At 53.7% G+C, this 25645-nt stretch overlaps 1 protein-coding gene across 1 annotated transcript in view; it reads left to right on the top strand.

The window, feature by feature from the left end:
* GSG1L (GSG1 like) overlaps window positions 1-25645 on the top strand; it is a 198399-nt gene that overhangs the window by 111531 nt on the left and 61223 nt on the right. The window contains exon 3 of the mRNA XM_012759022.3: window positions 19887-20039. Within this exon, the coding sequence (XP_012614476.2) occupies window positions 19887-20039 (153 nt within the window). The remainder of the gene's footprint in view (window positions 1-19886; window positions 20040-25645) is intronic.

Raw genomic sequence — 25645 nt, 5'->3', positions numbered from 1 at the left:
GCCTTTTTTTTTTTTTAAGAGATGGGGTCTGGCTGTGTTGTCCAGGCTGGAATACAGTGGCTATTCATAGGCACAATCATAGTACACTACAGCCTCGAACACTTGGCCTCGAGCAGTCCTCCCGCCTCAGCCTCTCAAGTTCCGTAGACTTTTGAAAGCTTATTCCCTACCTCCTCAGGAGAGCAGATGCATTTGTCTCATCCACAGCTGTGTTCCCAGCACCTTCAGCGGCACCCAGCACACAGTCGGCGCTCCGGGAATATTTGTGGAGTGAGCGAGTGAATGAAAGAATGAATGAATGAATGAGGACCGTGCGACTATGGGCTGTGAAGAGCTGCCAAGCTGACGCTCTTGCCTGTGGGCTGTTTGTTTAGTGCCCTGCCCTGTGCGCCCAGACTTTATTTATGGCCCCACAAAGCCTTCTGCTGTTCATGGATTTCTTTGCTTTCAAATATTTCTTTTATAACTGAAATGAAAGTCTGGCGAACTCCCCCTAAATCACCAGACTCCCTTGGCTTTTCCACCCCCACCCTGCCCCTCCTTCCCTATTCTCTGGTGAGTTTTCAAAGCCAGCACGGGTGTGTGTGTGTGTGTGTGTGTGTGTGTGTGCGCGTGTGTGTGTCCCCTCGGCGCAGAGAGACGCCCCCGCTCCTCTGTCCCTTCTGTAGACGCCCCGTCGTTCAGCTTGGGCTCAGCCCCGATCGATAACTGCTTGGTGGCGGCTTACGTATGTATGCAGTTGGGAGCCGTTTGCTCCTTTCTCGCATGCAGTAGATTCTCATCAAAGCCCATTTGGGATCACAGCCCCTCAATTATTATCACACAAATGATAAGGGGACAGTAATCACAGGGCTCTGAAGTCCAGGCAGAAGAGTGCCACCTGCCACTTGTCTGGGGTCCCTTCCAGACACTCTTTGCTTTCACTTAGGTGGGTGTAGCCTTGGGCAATCTTCAAAACATTTAGCAGCTGGTAGGATGCAAGACAGACCTACCATCCTGGTTTGTATCCTTTTCCTCTCCCCCAATTTAATATTATCACTATTTAATAATAACAGCTCTAGGAATACAACCTATATGCCAGGCTCATTTGTGCTCGATGCTTTCAAAAATCCTCTTAAAACAACTCTGGGAGGCATTATCCTCACTTTGCAGATCAGGAAACCAAGACTCAGAGAGAGAGGCTCAGAGAGATAACCATTTTTCCATTCTTCATGATCACACTTAAGAGCTAAGAATATTCCATCCAATGATGTACCAAGTTCATACGACGATTCTCCTACTGCCAAGCCATTCATATTGTTCCCAGTCTTTTTGCTGGTATAAATAATGCAACCGTGACAGTCCCTGTATCATCAGAGATTCCTTGAAGAATTCATTTTGGACGACTATGTAATATTTCATGTTGTCAGTGAAGACGTGTGTACAAGGATACTAATTGCATCATTACTTATGATAGCAAAAATGGAATGTCATGAAGACACACAGAAAAATGCTCCTGAGATGATATTAAGCGAAAGTATCAGGGTATAAAAATTGCATAATCAGCGTGCTCCTTGTTATTGGGGGGGAACTTACATGTGTAAAAAAAAAAAAAAAACTGGAAGGAAATCATTCTCAACTTAACCAATGATTATTGCTGGGTGGTGGCCTTATATGGAAAACTTTATGTTTCAAATTCTTCACAATGAGCATGTATTACCTTTACATTAAAAAAATGAATAGAAAATAATTTTAAATAATGAAGTTTAACCTGTAATTTTAGATCATTGCTCTAGCTCTGGGTTGGCAAACTTTTCTTAAACAGAGCCAGGTAGTAAATATCTGAATAGTCAATCCTGGCCTCGTGAGCCATACAGTCTCTGTTGCAGTTACTCAACTGCACCATCGCTGTACGTATGAAAGCAGCCATAGACAATATGTAAATGAATGGACATGGCAGTGTCCCAATAAAACTTTATTTACAAAAATGGGAGACAGGCCAGATTCGACCCATGGACTATAGTTTTCCAGCCCTGGTTTAGCCTACCCAAATCATTATTTTCCTTTTATAAACTGACTGTATTAAATATTGGGGTAGATACAAAAGAATATTTATGAAAATAAGTCAATCACCAGTTTAATCAGCAATCATTGCTATTAACTTTGAATTCCTGGGTCCCTCCACACTTAGATCCCAACTCCTTCCCTCAAAGGGAACCTCTTTCTTGACTTCTGTATTTAACATTCCCTTGTATTTGTTCATAGTTTTCCTCCAAGTTAATATCTCTAAACACATTGTTTTGCTTATCTTTGAACTTTAGAGAAACTGGATCATGGTATATGTGTTATCATGTACACAATGTAACACAATGTTAACTTGTTCACTTTGTTTCTTAAGATTCCTCCATGTGGACGTGTGGAGCCATAATCCATTTCTTTTCACAGCTGAGTAGCATTCCATTGTGTGAATATGTCACAATTTATTTATCGATTCCATTGTTGATGGCCATTTGGTTGTTTATGTGTTTTTTTTTTTTCCATTTTAAACTGTGCTGTTAGGAACATTCTTGCACCTGTATTATGGTGCAAGAATTTCTTTAAATTATATAAATAGGACTGGGATTATTGGGATATAGGACAAAAAGATCTTCAACCACACTAGTAAAGCCAAACTGCTCTCCAAGATGGTTGCATCCATCCATACTCCCTCTACCATTGATTCACATTCTCACCAACATCTGCTATCTCCATACCCTAGAATTTTTCATCTTAATGTTGTTATTGAATATATTAATTACCCCCCAAAGATCTGTGAAACCTGAGGATATAACAACCAGATCTTTAGTCTTCATGACAGTTATCTGACCTTGGGCGGGCTTGGCCTTGAGGTATGATGGGAACTTGGATGCATGGATGGGGGTGTCAGATCCTGGTAGGGTTTGTGGGAACTCTGGAGGGAGTCATTCATTTTCCTTGGATATCACATTTATCCTTGTCCAAAATGTGTACCTGACCCGAAAGGGCTACCAGATAATGTCCCAGGAGGTGCATGGACACATGCGACTTCATTGCTGTGTGCTCATGGGCAGGGTACGTTTCTTCCCTGAAACTTGGTTTTCTGAACAACAAAATGGGACTATGAATTCCCTCTTCAGAGAATCAGCAGTGGCCGCTTACAAAGAGCTGGGCGCAGTGCCGGGGTAGGGCAGGTGTCCGGCGAGTCCCTTCCCCTTCTCCATCATTCCATTAGAATTGTCCTCTCCCGCTGGGCCGTGCGCAGATAGTGCTGAACCAGGTGAGGGCCCCGGCTTCTCATAAGGGAGGGGAATAGTTGCATTTTGGAGGGAGAAGCACCATAGGGACAAGAATGACTGCCACGATTTGGAACACTCACTGTGTGCTGGACACTGCGTGAGGTGAGGTGAGCGATGTTGTCATCATCCCCGTTTTCAGGTGGGGAAACTAAGGATCGGAAAGGTTGAAGATGGGCCCAAAGTCCGCAGAGCTGGTGAGTGCTGGCGCCAGGGCTGGAACCATACCGTCTGAGTCAGACTGTTTTAACGAAGAGGTGCTGCCAGGGCACAGGGAATGAGCTGTCACCCTGTGCAGGGGGGCAGGAAGAGGACGTTGCTGAAGGCCTCTGCTGGATGGGACACTGAGCTGAGTCTTGTAGGATGTGTAGGAGTTCGCCAGGCAGGTCACTATGGTTTGAATGTTTTTGTCCCCTTCCCAAATTCATGTGTTGGGACTTAATCCCCAATGCAACAGAGCTGGGAGGCGGGGCCTTTGAGAGATTTTTAGGCCACAAGAGCTTTGTCCTCAGGCATGGGTTAATGCTGCTACAAAGGGGGCTTGCAGGAGCAGGTTGGTTCTCTGCGGTCCTCCCACCTCCTGCCATGGGAGGGTGCAGCAAGAAGGCCCACGCCAGATGCCAGTGCCTTGATCTTGGACTTCCCAGCCTCCAGAACTGTGAGAAGTAAATTTCTGTTTTTTGTAAATTACCCAGTCTCAGTATTCTGTTATAGCAGCACAAAATAGACGAAGACACAGATCAAAGTGGAGACAGGAAGGGCACTTACCAAGGCTCAAGGGATCCGGGGGAACTGGAACCTGTATCGCTTCTCTACTGTCACAGTAATGCCGTGGACTGACAACAGCTCTCCGAGGTCTTACAAGAAAGAGTATTTATTGCTCAAACAGGTGGGGAAGTCAGCTAGACAGTTGTGCTGGTTGTGGCTGGCTTGCTCCCACGTCTAGGCGCAAACTGGCTGTCAGCTGACCTCAGCCAGCCTCAGCGAGGATGATTAGAACACGACTCTGCCCAGTGGGTCCCTTGTCCTCCAGAAAACTAGCCTGGATCCTGTCCCTGTGGTGATAACAGGTGCAAACGGGAGGCATTGCACCAGTTGTGCAATGTGCTTGTGTCTCATTCAATAACATCCCCTTGGCCAAAGCAAGTCCCACGGCTGAGCTCAGCGTCACAGTGGGAGGGTGCTGCGAAGGGTGCAGACCCAGAGGGGTGAAGAATTTGGGACCCTGCTTGTAATCTGCCATGAAGGGAGTCGAGGGGAGTTGGAGGGTGGGGATGGAGGAGCTGCAGATGAAGTTGCAGGGGTCACTGGGGACGAGGTGTGGAGCGGGGACAAGCGTGGTCCACGGGAAGTGGGGAGGAGTTTGGAAGCTGTTGCAACCACAAGGAAGGACACAGGCCTCGCCCCGGGCAACAGCAGTGGGGATAGAAGAGATTGATTATGCTACATTTGTCCTATAAAAGCCAAGACAGTCAGGCTGAGGCACTTGGTCTGTTACACAGATGTCACGGATGGCCCCTGGGATATAATTGGCCTTGGCCTCTGCAGAAAGGTTAATTGCTCAGATCACACAGTCTGACGCTTCTGGGACTGACAGAGCAGCTCCCCAATTAAGGCCCCGGAGCTGCCGAGCTTGCTGTCTTCTCTGGTCACTTGGCCAGGGCTATGCAGGGCAGTGGAGGGGCAGAGAGGCTGGGGGCCCTTTCCTGGGCCTCAGGGAGCTCGTAGCCCCAGAGGGACACTAACCAATAAGCAAACATTCTGGGGCTGGGACAGACATCCCTACAGGGACAGTGAAGGTGAAAGTCTGTTTTGGTGGCAAGAGAGAGAAAACTCATTTCAAATAGGCTTGAACCAAAGGAGGAATTTACTGGCCTAGGTAACTCAGGGATCAGGGACAGATTTTGATCATGTGTGGTGAGGTCCAGGTGCTCCACCGGTGCTCTTGGCTTCTCCACCTCTCCACTAAGCTCTCCTGGGCTATGTGCTGGCAGGCAGCTCCAGGTTGTCCCCACTCCCCGGTTTAGCGATGCCCAATGGAAAGGGAACGCCTCTTGGCAGATGTTTCTACAAAGTCCCAGGACAGGCTCTGATTAGCCTAGCTTGAGTCACATGACCATCCCTAAACCAATCATGGAGGACTCTGATGATGGGCCTGGGGCATAGCCCACCCTGCAGCTGGGAGCAGAGGGGCTGCCTCACTGCAGCAGGAGGGCTCAGAGTGGGGGAGTGGGGTGGTCTCTGAAAGGAGCCGCAGGTTCTATTCCCAGGAGGGATGCTGGCTGGCCCAGGGCGCAGGAGGGGTGGCGGAGATGGTGGAGACAGCGTGTCAGTACCCACCAGGCTCTCTGGAGTCACGACAGAGAGGAAAGGGCCCTTAGGAATTGTTGAGTCCGACTGCCCATTTCACACATGAGGAAACTGAGGCAAAGATATGATCATTTCAAAATGGAGACGCTGCTAGGAAGACAGCTGAGTAAGATGTCTGAATGGGGAGTGTCCTGGGGTGGGTGGAGAGGTTGAGACCTTCCTGGAGCCTCAACGAGGAGCTGATATTTGAACTGAGATCTGAATGGAGAAGAGGAGCCGGCCGTGCACGTATAAGAGGAAAGAACATTCCAGAGGGAGCAGCTAGGTGCAGAGGGTCCCAGGCTGATGGACACACTGACATCCCAACATGTGACCTCCCCAGTCCCCCCCAGCAGGCGGCAGGGGGTAAGAACCGGGCAGGTGACACACCAGCTATTTTATGCACCGTCCCTGAAGTGACACATGTTATTTCTGCTCAGTGCCTGGTGGCCGGGACTAGTCACACAGCCGTCCTTATCTGCAAGGGAGCCTGGGAGAGGAGGGGCTTGCCTGGCTTCCGAGTGAGAAGTTTGCAAATGTTTCCGCGAGAGAAACACACTTCCCCTTCACCATCTGATTCTACCCCAAGCTCTTACTTGAAAGATCTTTGCTTAATATGCTGGCTATGAGCGCTATCTCATGGGTGTTTTAATTTAAATTTTATTACTAGTAAGGTTGAATCTATTTTTCCATGTGATTTTAACTAGGTTGGTTTCTTCTTTTGTGAGCTATCTGGAAATCTAACCTTTCAGGCCTCCTTAAAAAACTTTTTTCTTTTTTTTTTTTTAAAACCTGAAACAGAAGGCATTTGGAAGCTCCGATCTCAAAGGCCCCGTCCAGCTAGCATATTCCCTTGGATTCTCTGATCTTTAAAAATACCAAAGGAAATGCCATTTATATTGGCAAAAGCTTTGTGGGTGCCTCCCAGATGAGAGAATAAACCCCTGAAGTTGTGAGTCTAGATATTTTTAGACTCTTCTGCCGGAGTGATCCTTTTGGTCAAGGTGGTGGTGGGAAGTGGGGGGTAGGGAGAGAAAAGACGCTGTCTGGTTCCAGGGTAGTAAAACAGACATTTTGCACACACAAAAGACTCAGGCAGAACCTTGCATTACTTCCCCCCAACCCCTGGCCAAGACAGATGTCCTACTCAGACAGAAGTCCATCCTTTGTGCTAAAGCAGCCCTTCATGTACCCTTGCAGATAAGCCTTAAAAGATTTCTGCCCACAAACATTTTTTTTTCATTATTCTGTCTGTGCCTTAAAGATGCTGAAAATGATCTTGAACAGCATTTTCCCCTCGTGTGGTCTAGCCGAGTGCATAGTAGGAGTTCTGGAAATGTCTGTCGTTAAGAATCAGAAGTCCTGTGCTGGAGCCATGTGACCGTGTCCAGGTCTCCTTCCCTGTCTGGAATGAATTTTTTACCATCTGGACAAGGAAGCGGAGTGCACTCAAAGGCCAGGGGGTTTCTGAGCTCTGCGAAGGGTCGTAGCTGGTGTCCCGGGGCCCTGCCACTGCTCTAATGTGGATTCGCTTGACATTTGAAAAAATTTGAATTCATTGTTCTTTCAAAATGGGGAGATTTCACATAAAAATCAGGGTTTCTGGCTTCTTTTGAAAAGTCAGAAGATCTGGCAGCCCTGGGCGCACATTCCAGATGTGCTTGGTCTGGGGGGCTCGTCCCAGCTTCAAGGCCACGCTCCCCGCACAGCGCCCGCGACCCGGCAGCGGCCCCGCCCCGAGCACTGCCAGCCGCCGGGATGCAGGGGTGGGAATAGGGTTGTCGGAGTTGGGGTGAGTCCCACGGTCCCTTAGGTACTTGTCCTTGTGGGACACATCAGACGAATGCGACCCAGAGTCCGCAGGGGGCAAGCCCTCTGTCGCTGCCTCCTGGCAACGTCCGTCCGTCTTGCCTGGTGCTGCCTTGGTGGCCAGTGCTCAGGGGACTGCGGCAGCTCACAGGGATCCCCATGGGAGTGTCCCCGAGGGGTGGCCGTGGCTGCAGGCATGCTCCTCCCTCTCTCACGTGGCAGCCAGCTGAGTCTTGGGGTGACAGTGTTACCCCCCTGCGGGAGCCCTGTGACAGCTCCCTGCTGCCTCCAGATCAAGCAGTCTCCTCTGCCCGCTCCCAGCCCTTCATGGCTTGGCCCCAGGGTCCCGCTGTGCTGGCTCCTTGCTCCCGGGGTCTGGCTCGCCTGGCCTGGACACCCTCTTGTCCTTGAAGGCCTGGCATGGCAGCACTTCCTCCAGAAACCCTGAGGACTCCCCAGCCAGGGCCAGGCTGGTCTCGTCTCTGTCCCCACACCCCTGTTCACCCGGTGACTGGCTCAGCGTGGCTGGTTTGCCGCTGTGCTGCTGGTCTCTGTGGCCCAGCCCCCAGCTGCAGTAAGGAGACAAAGGATTACACTTACGGGCACGTCCTGGTACCCCGCCATGTTCCACAAACGTCACTGAACCCTCACTACGACCCTTGAGGTGGGCATTGCTATTGTTCCATTTTACAGATGGGGAAACTGAGGCCAGGCGAGATTTAAATTGCCCCCCCAAGTCACCCGGCTGGTATGTGGAGGAGGTGGGATTTGAACCCACCCCACCTGGCTCTGGGGCCCTGCCCCTGTCCTCCCTTGCCCCTGCCTGCGGAAAGCGAATTAGTGAGTGAGTCGGTGGAACCAGAGGACCAAGCCCCCGCGCTAGTGGCCCTCCTCTCCCCGCCTCTGCTCTGAGGCTCGGGTAAACCTCCTGGGGCTCGTCCGTCGCTGTGGGGTCCGCCCCGCAGCCTCACACCCCTCCGTCCCCACCCCTGCGGTCAGATTCCCCCTGGCTTCCACCCCTCTGGAGAATCTGCTTCCCTTCCCCCAAATGCACCAGAAGGTCCAGATCACCAAAGCCGGTGGCCTTTTCTCCAGACTCGGTCCTCGTCTTCCTTCCCTTGACCTTTCGGTGGCATTCACGGTGGCGGCTCCCTCCTCCTGGCAGCAGCTGCTTCCCTTGGCCCCTGTGCTGCTGAGGAATCTGGCTGTCTCCTCCGCCTCTTGGCTGCTGCCATTCCTTCACTCATTCACGTAGCAAGTGTTTGCTGAGTGCCTCGTGCCAGGCCAGATGCTGTTCGGGAGCCGGAGCGGATGGCAGCCTGCTAGCCTGGAGCTGTCCTTGCAGAGGGAGGCAGACTGGACCCGAGCAAACCATGATAACGCCACTTCCAGGACTGGTGCAGGCAGGGGAGAATCCAATAGGAGGAAGGGCAGAAAGTGACCGTGTGTGATGGTGTCACCTAAGATGGGGGAGGGCAGTGACACCTGAGCTAGGAAGCAGCCAGCTGAGTGACACGGAGGGGGAAGAGCATTCTGGGCAGAGAGAACAGCAAGTGCAAAGGGCCTGGGGCAGCTTTGGTGGAAGGGAACCACCCGTGTGGCTGGAGTGTGGGGGGCCTGTGAGGGGATGACAAAGGGTGGGCAGTGGCCTGACAGTCTGGTGGAACATCGAAGACCAATGCAGGGAGTTGGGGTCTACCCCAAGTGTAACGGGAAGTCACAGGAGGTTGCAGCAGGAGACAGACCCAATGGGATTGACATTTTAAAAAGACACGTCTTTCTCACAACACGAACACGGCCCGTCTTTCAGAACGACCCGGGGCGCTTGCTCCAAATGCACACCCCAGCCTCTTCCTGAACCTGCAGCCTCCGTTTCCTTCGGGCCCAGCCCAGGACTCTGCATTTTAACAAACACGTATAAACTTGAGCACCTCTGCGTTAGCAAAGGTGCTTTCCCTGGGTGTTCCCAAGGGGCCGATGGACAGAATTCAGAGGATCTGAGAACCTGGGTGGCAAAGTACGACATCTCTGCTCTCGGTAGCCTCTCGGGTGTCACGTGGAGCCCGCAGCCCCGACCTCGGATGCTGGTTGGCAGGGACCAGCCAGGCCCCCAGCAACAGGGAGGGCTTGGGACCCCGGCCACTGTCCCAGAGCTGCCACTTCCATGCCCGCTGTGGCCCTGTCTGTGCCCCAGCCGCTGCCATCTGGAACCTGGAGGCAACAAGGGCACCCCACCACAGGGCGGTCGCAGAGCAAGTTTCTGTCTGAGAGGACGCGGTGTGCTGCTCTGCGCCCGTCGGGTGCTGCAGGATGTGGCTGTCGCTTGGGGTTCCCAGAGGCCCGGAGCCCAGTCTTGCCGCCATCTGCATGCCCCACAGCGCCTGACTCAGAGTCTGGGGTTGGGACATTTGTTTGGTGCAGTGACTGCCAGTTTTCAGGTGGGATATGAGGAGGGGGGACTTCAGCGCTCAGGGTGGGGACAGCGAGGCGCATTCCGCCAGGGCGCAGGGGGACCCCGGGTTCAGCAAGGAGGGTGTGGAGAAGCCAGGGGCAGAGGCTGGAGCCTGCCGGTCCCTGAGTGCCTGGGCAAATGCCGCGTGCACGTCACCCGGTGGCACGGCGTCTCCCCACCGCCCACGCCGCCTGGCTCTGTCAGGCTTGAGACCGCGGGGTATTTTTCTCTGTTCTTCCTTCCAAGCCTCAGCTGTTGCATGGGGACAGCTGGCGTGGATCGGGGCCCATCACGAGTGAACCTGGGCTGTGCCTCCTTACGTGTCTCGCGGAATCTTCGCAACCTCCCTCTGAGGCTCAGACAGGGCAGGAAGCTCGCCCAAGGCCACACAGCGAGCCAGCTTGCCTGGGGGTGGTCTGGCGCCCCAGGCCACCCCTAACCACTGGGTGACACTGCCACATCACAGCGAGTAAGCATTTTCTTTCTTTTCTCCCCTCCACTCCGCAGGGACCAGCCCCATATCATGTTCACAGGCATGTTTTTGAGGGTGGCAGCAGGTGGCAGCTGGAGCGGGAGCTAGCGGGTGTCCCGTGCCAGGCTCCTCGCTGAGCCCTGCCCACCTCTGCCCTCCGTGACTGCACACCGCCTGGCATTTCCTTCCCTCCCACTGCTTTCCTACAGCTCTCGTCGTAGAGGCCCTGCCCGCCCTCTGGGATGGTTCTATGGGCTGTAGCCCTCAGAGTCTTTGGTGGGAGACAGTAGGGAGGAGTGGGGATTGCGGCAAACAGCACACCCACCCCGCCTGAAGGGGGCAGCACTGCTCGGCTCAGCCCCTGTCTGCACGTGGGAACATGGCCCCGCCCTGGTAGATTTTCCAAAGAATCTAGAGTTTCATGTGATTTTCCCACGTGTCAACATTGCCGTGGTGTCTGATTCAAATTTTTAAGAATACCACGAGTACCAAGAGAGAAAGAGAGACAGAAAGGGAGGAGGAGATAGAAAGAAAGAGAGAGAGAGAGAGAGAGAGAAAGAGAGAGACGGCAGTAGAGGTTGGGGGAGGAGACAAAACCAACAGAAAACAAAAGTGAAACAAAAAGTCTCAAAACCCTGTCTTCGGGCCAGGTGGCGACTTGTGACCCAGCCCATCTTAGTTCCTCTGCCTGCGTAGCCGCCCGCTTTTGGACACGGGAGAGGGAGGCCCAGAGAGATGAAGGACGTTCCCCAGACAACCTGGCAGGGCGGGGGGCGGGGGGCCTTGGGGCCAGAGCTTCTCAACCTTGGACTTCTAAGCTCTTCCCGCCGCCCCCGCCCGTCACCAGGCCCCCAGCCTGAGTGGCCAGAGCTTATTTTCCAAGTTCGCTTGCGGATCCCGAAGAGAAAGAAGAATCACTGTAGTCTGATGCGGAAGGCCAAGGTCACCATGACAGATCTCAGCTGCGCGGCCATTGTCCCCAGGTCCCAGCAGAGCCGTTTCTAAAGGGCATGTCTGCCAGAGACATCTCTGAAGTGACAGGGACTGAGCCTTGTGGAACCGCAGGGGCACTAAGACATTGTCAGAATCCCTTCCCGTGACAAACTAGTTTGCTCAGTTGTGAGCGTGGCGGAGAGAGGACATCAGCTGACGGTCACCACTTAACCGAGGGCCCGCCACGTGCCAAGCACTAGACTGGGGCTTTGCAGCCATCACCTCGTCGAACTTGCTGGGAAAACCTGTAAGGTTGGTAGTGTTGACTCCACTTGCTAGCCAAAGAGACTGAGGCTTACAGAGGTCAGGTCAAGGCCAAGGTCAAAGCCAGACCTGTTTGACCCCAAGTCAGGCTCTTCCCGCCACAAGGAGGCATCTCTCGTGGAATGATGGAGAAGCTTCCTTCTTTGCTGCAGCCTGGGGGTGGTCAGGGGAGGCTTCTTGGAGGAGGTGACCTTGAACAAAGAAAGGAGGTGGGTTCGTTTGCTATTGCTGATGTAACAAGTCACCACAAACTTAGTGGCTAAAAACAACGTGGCTTTGTCTCGCAGTTCTGGAGGTCAGAATTCCTAAAGGCGTCTTACGGGGCTAAAATCAAAGTGTCGGAGGGCTGCGTTCCTTCCGGGAGGCTGCAGGGGCCCACGTGCTTTTCCTGCCTTTTTTGGCTCCTAGAGGCCACCTGCATCCCTTGGCTCACGGCCCCGTGTCACGCCGACCTCTGCTTTCGCCTCTGCCTCTGAGCCGCCCGCCTCCCTCTCTCGGGGCCCCGTGATCACAGGGGGCCACCCAGACGGTCCGACTCTCTCTCCGCCTCAAGACTTGAGCCACATCTGCAGAGTCCCTTCTGCCAGGCAAAGGGACGTGCTCACGGGTTCCGGGGATCGGGAGGATGTGGATGTCTTTGGGGGCCGTCGTCCAGCTGCCCCTAGAAGGGGACAGCAGTCTCAGGGGTGGGGCGTGGGGGGACGGAATGACCCGTTTCCAGCTGCGCTTCCGCCTTGTCCAGGGCACCGAGTGCTGGCTGAGACGTGAGCGTCGCCGTCTAGAGCAGTCCCCACGTGCATGCTGTGTCAGAGCCGGCCCCGGCCCCGCTCCCGAGTCGGTGGGTCTGGGTGGGCCTGAGAGTCCGCGTTCCCTGCAGGCTCCGGGTGGGCCCTGATGCCGCTGGCCGTGGCCCTCACTGTGAGCAGTGAGCGGTTGGTCACGCAGAGAACAGTCACCGCCGCGGCCCTGCGTTTCCGAAGCAGCGTGGGCTGGCGTTGGAGTGCTGTTGTGTCCCCAGCGCTCTCTTGGCCGGCGTTTCTGCACATGCCACCACGGCAGCCCCTGACAGGCCCTCTAGGACCTTGAGCCAAAGTCTGAAGGGTTTCCTGACGCATTAAAGGAAGGTTCCAAGCGTCGTGACCTTGGGCAACTCGTTTGCCCTCTCTGGGCGTTTGTGGAGAGGACGTGGGCTGTCTGGACAGGAGGACTCTCGGGAATAGATCTCAGATCCGTGCTCCGGGCTCAGACAAGCCAGCCGGGCACCTGAGCTGAACGTCCTGCCTTTTAGTCTAGCTCTGAAAATCGACGCCCTGGGTGTGTATGGGACAGCGGCGCGGTGTCTGCTAGAACCCTGGTCCCCGAGAGAGCCGGGTGACAGAGTCTGTGGGACAGTCACTCCTTCTGTAGATACCGGGGGACATACAGGGTCCTAATGGGCGGCGCTGCTGCGGAATGTCCGGGACAGACACGACGGAGATCGCCCTTCGGGGAGGCTGCCAGCAGCTGCTCACGGGCGCCCGGCGGGAGCCACGAAGGGCCGAAGGGGGCCGGGCAGGGTCTGTGCGCCCCGTCTCCGGGGACAGCTCTGGCCGAGCCCCACGGCTGTTCTCACGTGAGGACGCAGGTCCAGTGTTGTGGCATCCGTCTATTTTGCAAGCGAATCCAGAAATCTGGATTTTTTATGTGAAGTCTCCTATTTTTAAATGTTGATAATGAATTCAGATATTTTTAAAATACTGTGTGGGCCAAACAAGACAGTTCTGTGGGCTGGATGCGGCCTGTTGGCAGCTTGTTTGAGAATCCACTCACTTTGCCGAGAGGGAAACTGAGGCTTGTGGCAGCGAAGGGACCTTCCAGAGGTCTGCGGCGCCAGGGTCTGAGCTCCGGGCGACTGACACTTGGTGTGGCCACCCTGTGCCGGTCTCGCTACATTCCCGCTTCCGGGCAGCCCTTCCCCCCAGTCCCAAGCCCGGGCGGTGGAAGAGAGCCTGCCTCCCACCCCGCTCTGCCCCCGTCTGGCCCTGTGACATGGGCACGTCCTAGCTTCTCTGTGGGCCTGAGAGCTCTCATCTGCAGAAGGAGGGACGGGGGCCTGGTGCACCCAAAGTCCCTCTGGCCTCTCCCTTCCCGCCCCGGAGCACCCCTGCCTCTGAGCTTCCAGGATTGACATTTCACAAACAGCAGCTGTCACTGAGCCGTCCCCAGCCCCAGAGGTCCGGGCCCACGCCATTTACATGATTTAACATGCTCAGTATCGGGAGGCCTGTCACCCATCTCACAGCCAGCGGCCACCACGCTGTGCCTTATTGATTTGATGTATTAAACTGATGGATTTTTTTTTTAGGGGAAAAATGTTTTCTCTTGAAATGCCGTTGCATCTTGGGATTTCATGACTGTGCAACAATTTCCCTCTGATCCTCGTAAAGGTTTTATGTGTCCGCTGGCTGATAGGCATTTGTTCCTGGCCTCCTAATCCTCCCACATCACATTAGGAAAAAACAGCAACAGTAACAGCTCACACGAGGCGCTGCCCTAAACACTCACCAGTTAGTTCACTCCATCCTTACAGCAGTCCCTGAACGGGGTATTACGTTTACGCCCAATTTACAGGTGAGAAAACTGAGGTTCACTGGGGACACATAGTTTAGCTGGTGTCTTAGCTAGTCATCGGCAGAAGTGGGAGTCACCTGGGTGGGCTGGCCCAGCTTCACGATCTTCACCCCTGGGCCTTATTGCCTTGTATCATTATTATAATTGCTAGTAAGGACGCTTATTAGCGAGGAATAGTGATGCCTAGCTTTCTCCAACACTCTCCCAGTGCCAGGCTTGTGTGATTTGCACACCTTGCTCTCATTGAATGCTCACAGCTAATCTGTCGTGCCCATTTTAGGAATGAGGACCCCAGGGACAGAGAGGTCAGGCTGCCACTCAAGGTCACACAAGACACGGTTCCCACCCATGTTTTCCCACTTGGCCAAGGAGCTGGCCCTGGAAACGCCCTCCGCCAGGGAAGGATCCGGGCGAGAGGGAAATCATTCTCGCAAACCCATCAATTCCATCAATGAAGGGTCAGAGTGGGTGTCACGAAGCTGTTTTTTAAAGAGGCAAAAAAGTGCAGCTAACAGGATTAGCTGTCACCCCACAGCCCCAAACCTGATGAGATATCATTTCATTTCTTCCTCCCCCCAGAGGTCACCTGTTCTCAGCTGCAGATGGAGCCATTAGTGAAAGTTTCAGAGACTTGGGACAATCATCTCCACCATTAATGAGCCTTTCCCCAGCGTCACCCAGGCAAGGCCTGGCCGGCCTGCCGGGAGGCCGTCATTTCTGCCTTCCTTTCTCACGTGTGAGCATCGTGGCATCAGCGACGAAGTGAGCATGCACTGCAGGCCGGGCACTCTGCAATGATTGCCAATCCTGTCATTACTCCCATGCCACCTTCCATCTGCCAGACGCCAACCCCTACCACCCCAGCATTGACTCAGTTTTTCCTTAAGTCGACTCATTTTTTACATGTACATTTAAAACTGGACTTTAGATCACTGGTTCTCAAATTTAAGCGTGTATATCAACATCACCCATTAAAACACAGAAAGGGTCCCACTCTCAGAGTTTGTGATTCAGCAGGCCGGGGCTGGGGCTGGAGAATTTGCACCCCAAGTTCACAGAACTTGCACCCCACGTTCACAGGTAATGCCGGTGCTGCTGGTGGGAACGGCGCTGGGACCCACGGGCTTAGGTCACTACTTTAAGTGGAAACCAGGATTCTTGGCCATAAAGAACAGATGTGTCACTAAAGGTCCCTGCAGGGCATAGGTTCCCCAGATGGCTCAGGTGAAGACACTTCAATGAAGGAACTCCTTATAGAAGCGTGGGAAGGGTTAAGAGTACCCGAGGCCCCCCAAGACTAGCAGCAGTGGGGAGCTGTCACTACCCTTGGGCTGGAAGGGGAAAAGGACAGGAACAGTGTTCTAGGGGACAAACGGGGAACAGTAGCCCTGGACAGGAGGGCAAGGCCATGCACAGATGTGGCTCACACAGGGAAGGAGCAGGGGAGAAATACCCCACCCCCTCCCATACCCCTGCTCATCTCCAGCAGGTCCTCCTATTGGCTGAACCCAGTGGCAGGGCTGGGGGCCTGGGTGACAGTTCTAAGGGCTCAGACTCCTGGTCTGGGGGAGGAGGAGCACCAGGCCATGGGGAAGGACCAGCACCCAACCAAGGTCACTGTCAAAATGTTACTCGAGTTTGTCTGGGAACTGTGGAAGATTCTGAGCCTGGGGCCTGGCCTTGTCTTTGTTTTGAAAAAGTGGCAAGTGTTAGAAAGGTGTTAAGGACATATTAGCACCACACAGAGACTCTTTTGATAGAGGTAATAAGAATTTTAAAAATAATGAGAAACCGAATAGGTTTTTCACTCTTTGGCTCAGACAGCTTCATGTTGTGACTCAACACCACCTTAAGCCACCTCTCCCCTGGTGGGAAACACAATGTGTAGATCCCACCTCCTTCACGGCATGGCGAGGGCTGTTGTTGGGGTGGGGCCAGGGTGGCCTGTGTGCCCCAGTGTGTCCAGCCTGCCTCCGAGGTGGCAGCGTGGGCTCTGGTGGCAGGACAAGCCCCCAGGCAGAGGGATGCAGGTGCTGGCTGGGGGGCACCCACCGTGCCTGCTGCCCTCTGCTCCTGCCCCCTCCCCTTAAGTATTGATGGCCCCTTGGGTCCCACCCTCTTCTCTTTTGCCCCACCTGCTTTCAGAAGCATCCCATCGGCTCCAACTACTGCCAGTTTGACAATCGCAGCAAACACTTAGTGAGTGCCTATGCCTTGCCAACGCTCCCTGTCTGTCTGAGCTCCTGCTGCCTCCTGGGCATCCCGGATGGACATCCCGCAGCTAATGTAGACTCTGCATGCCATCGTCCTCCTGCCTTGGCGTCATCCCGTGCTCAGCGAAGAATATCACTCTCTGCTTAGGTGTCCATGCCAAGAACACGGTACCACTCTTGCATGGACCCTCACTTGCCTCTGAGCACAGTGGCGCCCAGCTTCCCCAGCCTGGCTTCCCGGAGTCCTCAAGACCGTCTTCTCTACCCTGTGGACTCCTTCCGCATCACACCGCCTGGTGGCCGCCTGGGCTCAGGATCTCTGGGAACCCAAGGGCCGCTCCGCCCCACTCAGTGGCCACCCCTTTCTGGATCCTGGCTCAGGGATTGCTTGTGGCTCTGGAGAATATCCCCAGCGAGAGCTGTGGCCGGGGCCAAGAGTGGGAGAATTTGATCTCAAAGTGGCCGCTCTTTCCTGATCGCAGCCTCCCTACTGCTACAAGAACAGCTTTAGACAAATTAAATTTAACAGTTTAATTGAGCAAAAAATAATTGGCTAATCAGGCAGCCCCCAGAGTGCCTCTGGGGATGCCACATGGCCATATAACATGTATGGACAGAAAAAAGAAAGTGATGGACAGAAAACAGAAGTCAGGTCCAGAAACAGCTGGACTGGTCACAGCTGGGTCATGCCTTACTCGAACATGGTTTGAACAGCTGGCCGCTTGTGATTGGCTGAAACCCTGTGACTGAGACAAGAGTAGATGACACTTCCAGCCCACTGTGTACAGAGAAACCTTTAGGCTGAACCTAAGTTTTCTCATCTGCAAAACGGGTGATGCATTGCTACCTTGCAGGGTTGTTAGGGGGATTTGGGGCTATAATCCACCTGGATACTTGAGTCTGAGGTCAGACTCTCTAGAGGCAGACTCTGGGATGAGGACACACAGCAAAGTCATTTGCAAAGGAAACGCTCCCTGCGGAGGCTGGTACGGGAATGGGGTCCCAGGACAGGGAAGGGAGAAGGGAAAGTGAGGGGATGATGTCAGGCCGGTCTGACCCTGTGGGGGCTTTGCAGTGAGAGTCACATCTCAGAGTTGTCCCAGCCAAAGCCACAGGGAGCATTGTTGGTCCCTGTTGGTCAGCCCCGTGGTGACAACAGTGCAGAAAGGGAAATGTAAGTTCCCAGTCACTTTTCAAACAAAGATGGACAGAATGGGCTCCAGTGGCCCGTGGACAGTCCCCCAAAGACAGAAACTCTAAAAGGAAAGCCGAGGAGATCGGGTGGGGGACACCAGCATTGTCCCTTTTGACCTGGCACGTAATAAAGACCTCATAACTTTTGGCCCTTATTTTGACTGGTGTTGCTACAACAGCAACAATTATTACTGTTGTTATTGTTGTGAATTTCCATGGCATGGGTGGGCTGACTCTTTCAGACAGATGCTCCCGAGCCCAGTGAGAAGACGAGGAGACAAACCTGGCGATCTTTCTAGCACAATCCCAGCCCGGCGTCTGCGCAGCAGTGCCGGTTTCTGCACGGGTAACTTACTCCGCAGCCCCCAGCCCCCATGGCCGGCCCATCTCCCATCGCCTGGAAGAGCAGAGCCGGCCCTGCTGTGCGGGGCGGTGGGTGGGAGGGGGAGGCCTGGCCCGGGGCCCATGTGGGCAGGGATGAGCTCACCCCCCGGGGCACGGGGGCCGTGGGAGGGTGGCAGCTGAGTCAGTGAGCCGCCCTGCGATGAGGCTCTGCAAACCCAGCAAGAGAAGCAGTAGCAGCTCTGAGCGAAGGCTTGGCGTTGGGGACGCAACCTCCTGGGGGCAGCCACCCTCCTGGCAGGGCTCGGCGCTCTCTGAATTTCCTGCCTTCCACCCTGCTGCCGGGCGGGCCCTGGGCCAGCCAGGGGCCTCAGACACTGTGCGTGTGCAGTGCCAGGGGGTGTTTTAACAACATCCAGGCTGCCAAGAGCACATTATTCTCTTGCAAAAATCCAGGGAATTGCCCAGGAGATGTGATATTTTTGTAGCATGAAAAAAAAAGGGAAGAAAGAGAAAAAGAAAAGTTCTCCAAAACTCTAAAAGCCCTGTTGTGCTAGCAAGGATAGTGGGTGTTTCAGAATTTGGGTTCTTCGTCAGGGAGCAGATAAGGGACTCAGCACTGGCTGTTTGTTTCATTTGGTAAGTTGTATTTATCGGATATCCCCGGGACATTCCAGGTAGAAGGAACAACTTGTGCAGAGGCAGAGTGAGAGGTAGGAAAGGACATGTTTGACAGCTCCGGAGAACAGAAAAGCTGAAGAGGAGGGCTCTTGGTTGTAAGTGATGGAAATTCTACCTTGGACTGGCTTAGGCATAGACAGCAATTGGTTGGTTCACGAGACTGAAAGAAGAAAGGATTGGTAACTTCAGGCACAGCAGGATCTGGGCGCTTACACAATGTCATCAGGACACAGTGTTCCTTTGTCCCTTGGCTCCGCCTGCCTCGGCATTGGCTTCGCTCTCAGGAAGGCTTTTGCCACCTGGTGGTTTAATAAGTTCCATCCTTCCAACTTCAGACCTGGTAGAAAGAAAGGGCTTCTCTTTCCTAATGGTTCCCTGCAAAAGTCCCATGGCTGACTCTCCTTGAGTGGACTTGGGTCATAGGTCCAGCTCCGACTGTCCATAGTCCCTTCTCTAAAGTGTGGGCCTTGTTCACGTGGTCATGGTCCTCGGGCTCTCGTCTGGGCTTCTTTCTCCCTCCTGGTCCACTTCTGTGGTTCTACACATGGATTCCTAGAGAAGGGCTTTGATTGGCCAATTCTAGGTCAGATGATCATATTGGACCAATCATCTGTACCCAGGAGGGCGGGATCACACCAGAACATGGCAGCTCCTGGGGGGAACCACGTGGTTGAAGCCGTTGGAGTAACAGTGGTCGTTTCTAGAAAAAAGTGGGGTAGGGTACAGGGCAGATAAAAGTGCAGGTGTCCCTTGAAGGCAAGCCTGATGTGTGTGTGTGACTTGGGATACTTACAGCTGCAGGGGACAGAGAACCTCGCACTAACCGACTTACCAATGGGGCAACGTGTCTCACAGAAAGTGCAGAACAGGGTAGCCCTCAGGGCTGGTGAGTGTCCCCGTGATGTCATCTTTCCGTCACTCGGCTCAGCAACACCAGTATCAGCCCCATCCTGAACTGGTGCCTGGTGGCCCTGGAATGGCTCCCAGTAGCAATCGTCTAACGGGTGAGGAAGAGGAAGGGAGCGCCTCGTCCAGCCACAGGATAAAAGATTTTCCCCAGTAACAGCCACCCAGAGGATGCCGTGCTCTGACTCAGTCTTAGCCGTGGGTTCCCGAGCCAGTCCCCGCTGACGGGACTGCGTGGGGTGGAGTGGACGCAGGGAGCGCCTGCCGGAGTGGGCCCCCCGTTTCACGGCCTTTCTGCCTCTGTTGGACAGGGGTCCTGTGGCTGTCGGTGGTCTCCGAGGTGCTGTATATCCTCCTGCTGGTGGTCGGCTTCAGCCTCATGTGTCTCGAGCTCTTCCACTCCAGCAATGTCATCGACGGGCTCAAGCTCAACGCCTTCGCGGCCGTCTTCACGGTGCTCTCAGGTAAGGCCGTGGGCCTCGGGCCAGCAGCCCAAGAGCACACCTAACTCAGGTGCGGAGAACAGAGGGGAGGACTGGAGCCACCCGGGGGGGGGGAGTCCAGGTTGTACCAATGGGGAGACTTTGGGCGAATCACTTCTCTTCTCTGAGCCTCGGTTTTAGCGTCTGTATAAAAGTCTGCTCCCTATCCACTCATTCGACTACCGCGTGCCAGGCACTGTGCCAAGCACCGGGTTATGACGATGAATGAAAGCAGACAGTCCCAGCACTCAAGGAGTGTAACACACGTGAGAGAGAGAGGCGGATTGACTCGAGATGTCTTTGGGCGATGCCCGCCACGTGGTCTGCGATGCGCTGGGTCTGTGGCGTGGGGGAGAGGGCAGTGGCTGCAGAGTGGGCTGACGTGGTGCCTCTCACAGGGACATTAACGAGGGGCCTGTTTGGGGTGGAGAGCAGGCATGTCACTACTCCGCTTGAGCTCATTGGCCTCTGAGACAACCACATATAGATGCCAGGTCGGACGCTGAATGATCAGACGCATCCAGAAGTTCAAGGGCAAGTGGGGGGTGGGGTGGGTGGGCAGAGATTGTGCGCAAAGACCGCAGAGCCAGGGGTCTTGAGGGTTTTAGGAAGCATGGGATGGCCAACAGCATCACACAATGTAGACAGGTGGGACTGAGGACTCTAAGAAAAAGCTACGGGACTAGGTGGCCAGATGCCCAGGGTCATTTCAAGAGACCCAGGTGGTAAGGGGTTAAGCGGGGAGTGTGCCAGAGGGAATAAAGGAAGCCCATAAACTAGACCTTCGGGGAGCCTGACACAGAGAGCAGCGGCTTGGCCATGTAAGACATTCGTTCCTAAAAAGCCAAATGTAAATTGAATTTCTATAAATCTAATCCTATTCTTCACGCATTGGAAGAACTCTCTAGTTAATGAAACCGAAACGATGAGCCTTTGGGTAAGGGAAATAATCGCTCCCTAAATGCGGTATGTACATATAACAGAGGGACCCCTCAAAGAATAGAGAGTGTGGAAGAGATTATAGCACACGCCAAAGATCAAAACATGCTGACTTGTCTTTCTCAGAATGTGGGAAATCTCACCATCATCATAAAGAAAAGAAGAAAAGTAGAACAGTCGTCACGACACACACAATGTCAAATTTGGCCCCCACTTGCCCCAATCCTGGCTATTCAGGACTGACAGCCTGTTTTTTCTTTTTTTTTTTTCTTTTTTCCGTCTTTTATTTGTTTACTCCACCGACGTTCATTGAAGGCCTTCTGGGAACCAGGCGCTGTACCAGGCTTGGGAGAGTCGAGGGAAAGGCTCAGTCCTCACCCTCACGAAGTCTGTGACCCTTTGGAGAGGCGTGTTGACCTCTGTGCACCAGGAGTGGGGCGAGCCCTGCAAAGGGGACACCCACATTTGCCCTGGGGGTGGGGATGGGCGAGGCAGAGGTGGGGAAAGCCACATTTGAGCTGAGACTTGGGAAATGGGTGAGAGTCTGCTTGCCGGACAGCTCGAGGAGGGCATTCCGGCCGGAGGGCACGGCACGGGTGAAGGCCGGGAGGTGGCGTATTCTGGGAACGTCATGTGGCTCAGAAGGGCGGGAAGGTGGAGAGTGGGGAGAGCGGGGAGGGTGGAGAGCTTGGGGGTCTCGGTGCTTCACAGAGGTCTTTAGATTTTACCATGCAGGCAATAGGGAGCCACTGAGGAATTCAGAGCATGGGGCGACATGGTCAGGTTTGCATGTTGGGATGATCTCTTTGGGTTCAGGGTGGAGTGCAGATGGCGTGGAGCAAGAGTGCTGGGGGGGGGGACGCCAGCCAGAGGGGCTGCCGGAAACGACGAGGCCCCAGGAGAGTTTCGGTGTGGATGGGGACCCCGCCCCCACGCAGGAGGTGAAGACAGCAGGGCTTGGGGGCTGGTTAGGGGAGTTGGGGGAACTGGGTGGTTAAGGAAAAACAGAGAGTCGAGATCAGGGGTTCCTAGCTCCGAGTCCACAGAATTCAGAAGGTCCGTGAGCCTGGATGGGGGACGATAACATCTTTATTTCTCTGACTCAATACTGTCATTTAGCATTTCGTTTAACAAATGCAGTAGTGGGGGCAAGACCCCTGACATACTCACGGATAGTAGCCCATCCTCATCATGCCACACGAACGTTTGTGCAGCTATCTCGAAATGCACTCTTCCCACAGTACGCTTATGAACACTTCTACTGAATGTCGTTTGAGGTATTAACGAAACAGCACGGAAATTCCTAGACAACAGTGTGTCTGAATAGTTTGCTAATTATATTTCGGTGTCATCAGTTTCCTCTGTAATCCTGGGCATTTTGCTTTATGCAGCTGGACACATGCGTCCAGATGGCCAGAGAGCCCCAGGTCAGGGTGACGCCTTGGCTGTCCTGTGGCGTGGGGCGGGATGAACTGTGTTCTCACCAGATGGGGAAGGCAGGAAAAGGGCCGGAGAGGAGATGACCCGTCTGTTTTGCACAGCCTGGGTGTGCCATGGTGGGGGCTTCAGGGCTTCTGGCCTCTGTCAGTGGCTTCGTCTCCCCTCCTTGCCTTCCACCAAGCATCAGAGAGTCCCCTCCTCCGTCCCAGACACCCAGCCCTTCCTTTCCACCTGCTTGCTCCAGTCACACAACCAAAACCCGCCCAAGGGCAGCCACCTCCAGTTCTGCAGGCAGGCTCCTTTTGGGGCAGGAGGTGGGGAGGGGGCACTTTCCTCCACCTCCAAGGGCTTATCAAAGTCTATACCCTTCCAAAAACCCCAACTTTCCTCCCAGTGGAATCCCACCACTAAAGCAAAAAAGATTGTCTCCGTAATTCCGGGCAGATAAACAATCCAGGGATCAGGGAGGTTAATTAACTTGCCCAAGGGCACACAGCTGGTCAATTATGTAGTTGGGATTAAACCCCCTCCGGTTTGCTTCAAAGCCCTACGCTTTTTTTCACAGGGTCACGGGGTCACACTGCTGGAGTGACCAGTTGGGAGGAAGAAGTTCTTTAAGTTCTTTAAATTCTCAGAAAATAGCAACCCAGAAGTATGTAGCAGCCAGATGATGTAACAAGACCAAAGTAGCCAGCGAGTGGTGGAGAGAAAGGACTTTGCATTCACGCCTGGGAGGTGGTAAACAGGAGAGAGGCAGGATAGGGGGCGATCAGCTTTAAGGCTGCCGTGGAAAGAGCCCTACTGCCAGGAAGCCATGGGCAGGGAGGCTGGTCGTTAGGGAGCCCTTGAGAGACGGGCCAGGTGGCGAGGGGCTTGGCGGAGGTGGGGAGGTGGCACGCACGGCTCTGGCTCGCCCCCGTGGGGCGCCACAGACCAGCCGCCGCGTCCGTCTGGGGGGAGGTCGGTTCCCGTCATCTGCTGGAACAGCTCAGCCCGAGGCCAGTGTCTTCTGGCCTAGACGAGAGAGCAGAATCTGGGGCAGCCCCTCCTCAAGCAGTGACGGCCCTCCGTATCCGGCAGTTCCGCAGCACGGATTCAACCCGCCACAGATGAAAACATTTGGCCTAAGAAGAACACTACAGCAATAAAAGCAATACAGACTTTTAAAACGATGCAGAATAACAAGTATTTACATTGTGTTGGGTATTTTAAGCAATGTGGAGATGATTTAAAGTCTACGAGAGGGTGTGCGCAGGTTATATGAAATGCCGCACCACTTCATGTGAAGCAGCGGTCCCCAACCTTTTCGGCACCAAGGACTGGTTTGATGGGAGACGATTTTTCCACAAACTGGGGGCGGGGATGGTTTCGGGATGATTCAAGCGCATTGCATTTATTGTGCAGTCAGACCTCTCTGCTGATCGTCATCTGTGCTTGCAGCTGCTCCCCAGCGCTGGCATCACCGCCCCAGCTCCACCTCGGATCGTCAGGCTTTGGATTCCCATGAGGAGCCACAGCCCAGATCCCTCCCATGCGCAGTTTGCAGTAGGGTTCGCGCTCCTGTGAGGATCTGATGCCACCGCTGATCTGAGGCGGTGATGCCAGTGATGGGGAGCGGCTGTAAATACAGAGGAAGCTTCGCTCACTCACCTGCTGCTCACCTGCCGCTCACCTGCCGCTCACCTGCCGCTCACCTGCCGCTCGCCTCCTGCTGTGTGGCCCGGTTCCTAACAGGCCAGGAACCATGCCAGTCCATGGCCTGGGGGTGGGGGGCTGCAGATATTGAAGACCTGAGCATCCACGGAGTTTGGTGTCCATGGGAGGTGCTGGAACCAATACCCTGTGGATACTGAGGGATGACTGTATTAAAATCAATTATTATAATTAACCAATTGATGATGACTTATCGTAATAGCCAATGTGGACCGAAATGTGAAAAAGCCTCTCTCTTTTGATCCACTTTGAAGCGGGCTCCTCTGAGCCCTCTCTCTGACCAGGCCCCGACCTTGGGCTCTGTCCTTGGCCCACTTAGTCCAGTTTTAGCAAGAACCCTGCTGATCGGTTTATTGAAAATTCCACACCCTTGGTATGTGACCAGATTCCTCCTCCCTCACCCTCAGTTATGTTATCACGCCTTAGCCTTCCTTCCGCAAAAGCCCCGTCAAGTCGGCTCAGCCAGAATCCCCTTACCCCTAGTGTGTCCTCCTAGTAATTTTCCATCCACAGATGTCCGCCCTGCTCCTTGGCTATAAAGCCCCACTCGTCCTTGTGTTCACAGCTGAGCCCGATCTCTCGCCCCTACTGCAGAACCCCATTTCAGTGGTCCCTCTTGAATTAGGTCTTCCTGTTTTTAGCTAATATGAATTATTTTTTCTTTAATAGATGCTACCATGCACTGGCCCCAGGGTAAGCCTGCCACGTGTGCTAATGTCTTTACTCCTCCTAGTGTCCCTGTGAGGGAGGGACTAACATTACGTCCATTCTACAGATGAGAAAACTGACTTGCTTGTGGCCACATAGTTGTTGAACCCTAGAGTCTGCCACGTTGAAGTGCTCTGAGCAGGCCTTAGCACCTAGGACTTCAGGTTATCGTTGTTATTTTATTTTTATTTTTGAGAGACAGGGTCTTGCTCTGTTGCCCAGGCTGGAGTGCAGTGGTAAGATCATAGCTCACTGCAGCCTCGAACTCCTGGGCTCAAGCAAGACTCCTGTCTCCACCTCCTGAGTAGCTGGGACTACTGATGCATCACTATGCCCAGCTAATTTGCTTTTGAAATTTTTTTGTAGAGACAGGGTCTCACTATGTTGCCCACACTGGTCTCAAACTCCTGGCTTCAAATCATGCTCCTGCCCCGGACTCCCAAAGTGTTGGGATTACAGGCGTGAGCCACTGTTATGATTATTCCCACTGGCCACAGCTGCCCCCTCCAGCAGGTGCAGGGGTTTGAGCTCAGGGTACTTCTAGGGACCCATGAAATGTTTAACTTATTTTAAAATAAGGAGAAAATAATGAATATAATAATGATGAAGATGTGAGAATGAATCTAGACTGAATTGTATTAGCCTTTATACCATTACAGTCATAAAAGGTAATTTTTAATATATGTTCTATGGAGGAACAGGCCCACGAAGGCAAAAAACGCCTAGGGCCCATGAAAGTCATAACGTGGCCCTGAACTGGGCCGCAGCTTTCCTGGGGCTCTCGGGAC

This window comes from Microcebus murinus, chromosome 19 (assembly GCF_040939455.1).
Source record: "Microcebus murinus isolate Inina chromosome 19, M.murinus_Inina_mat1.0, whole genome shotgun sequence".
Taxonomy (NCBI): domain Eukaryota; kingdom Metazoa; phylum Chordata; class Mammalia; order Primates; family Cheirogaleidae; genus Microcebus; species Microcebus murinus.
Note: the sequence above shows the minus strand (reverse complement) of the source record. Positions and strands in the feature narration are given on the sequence as shown.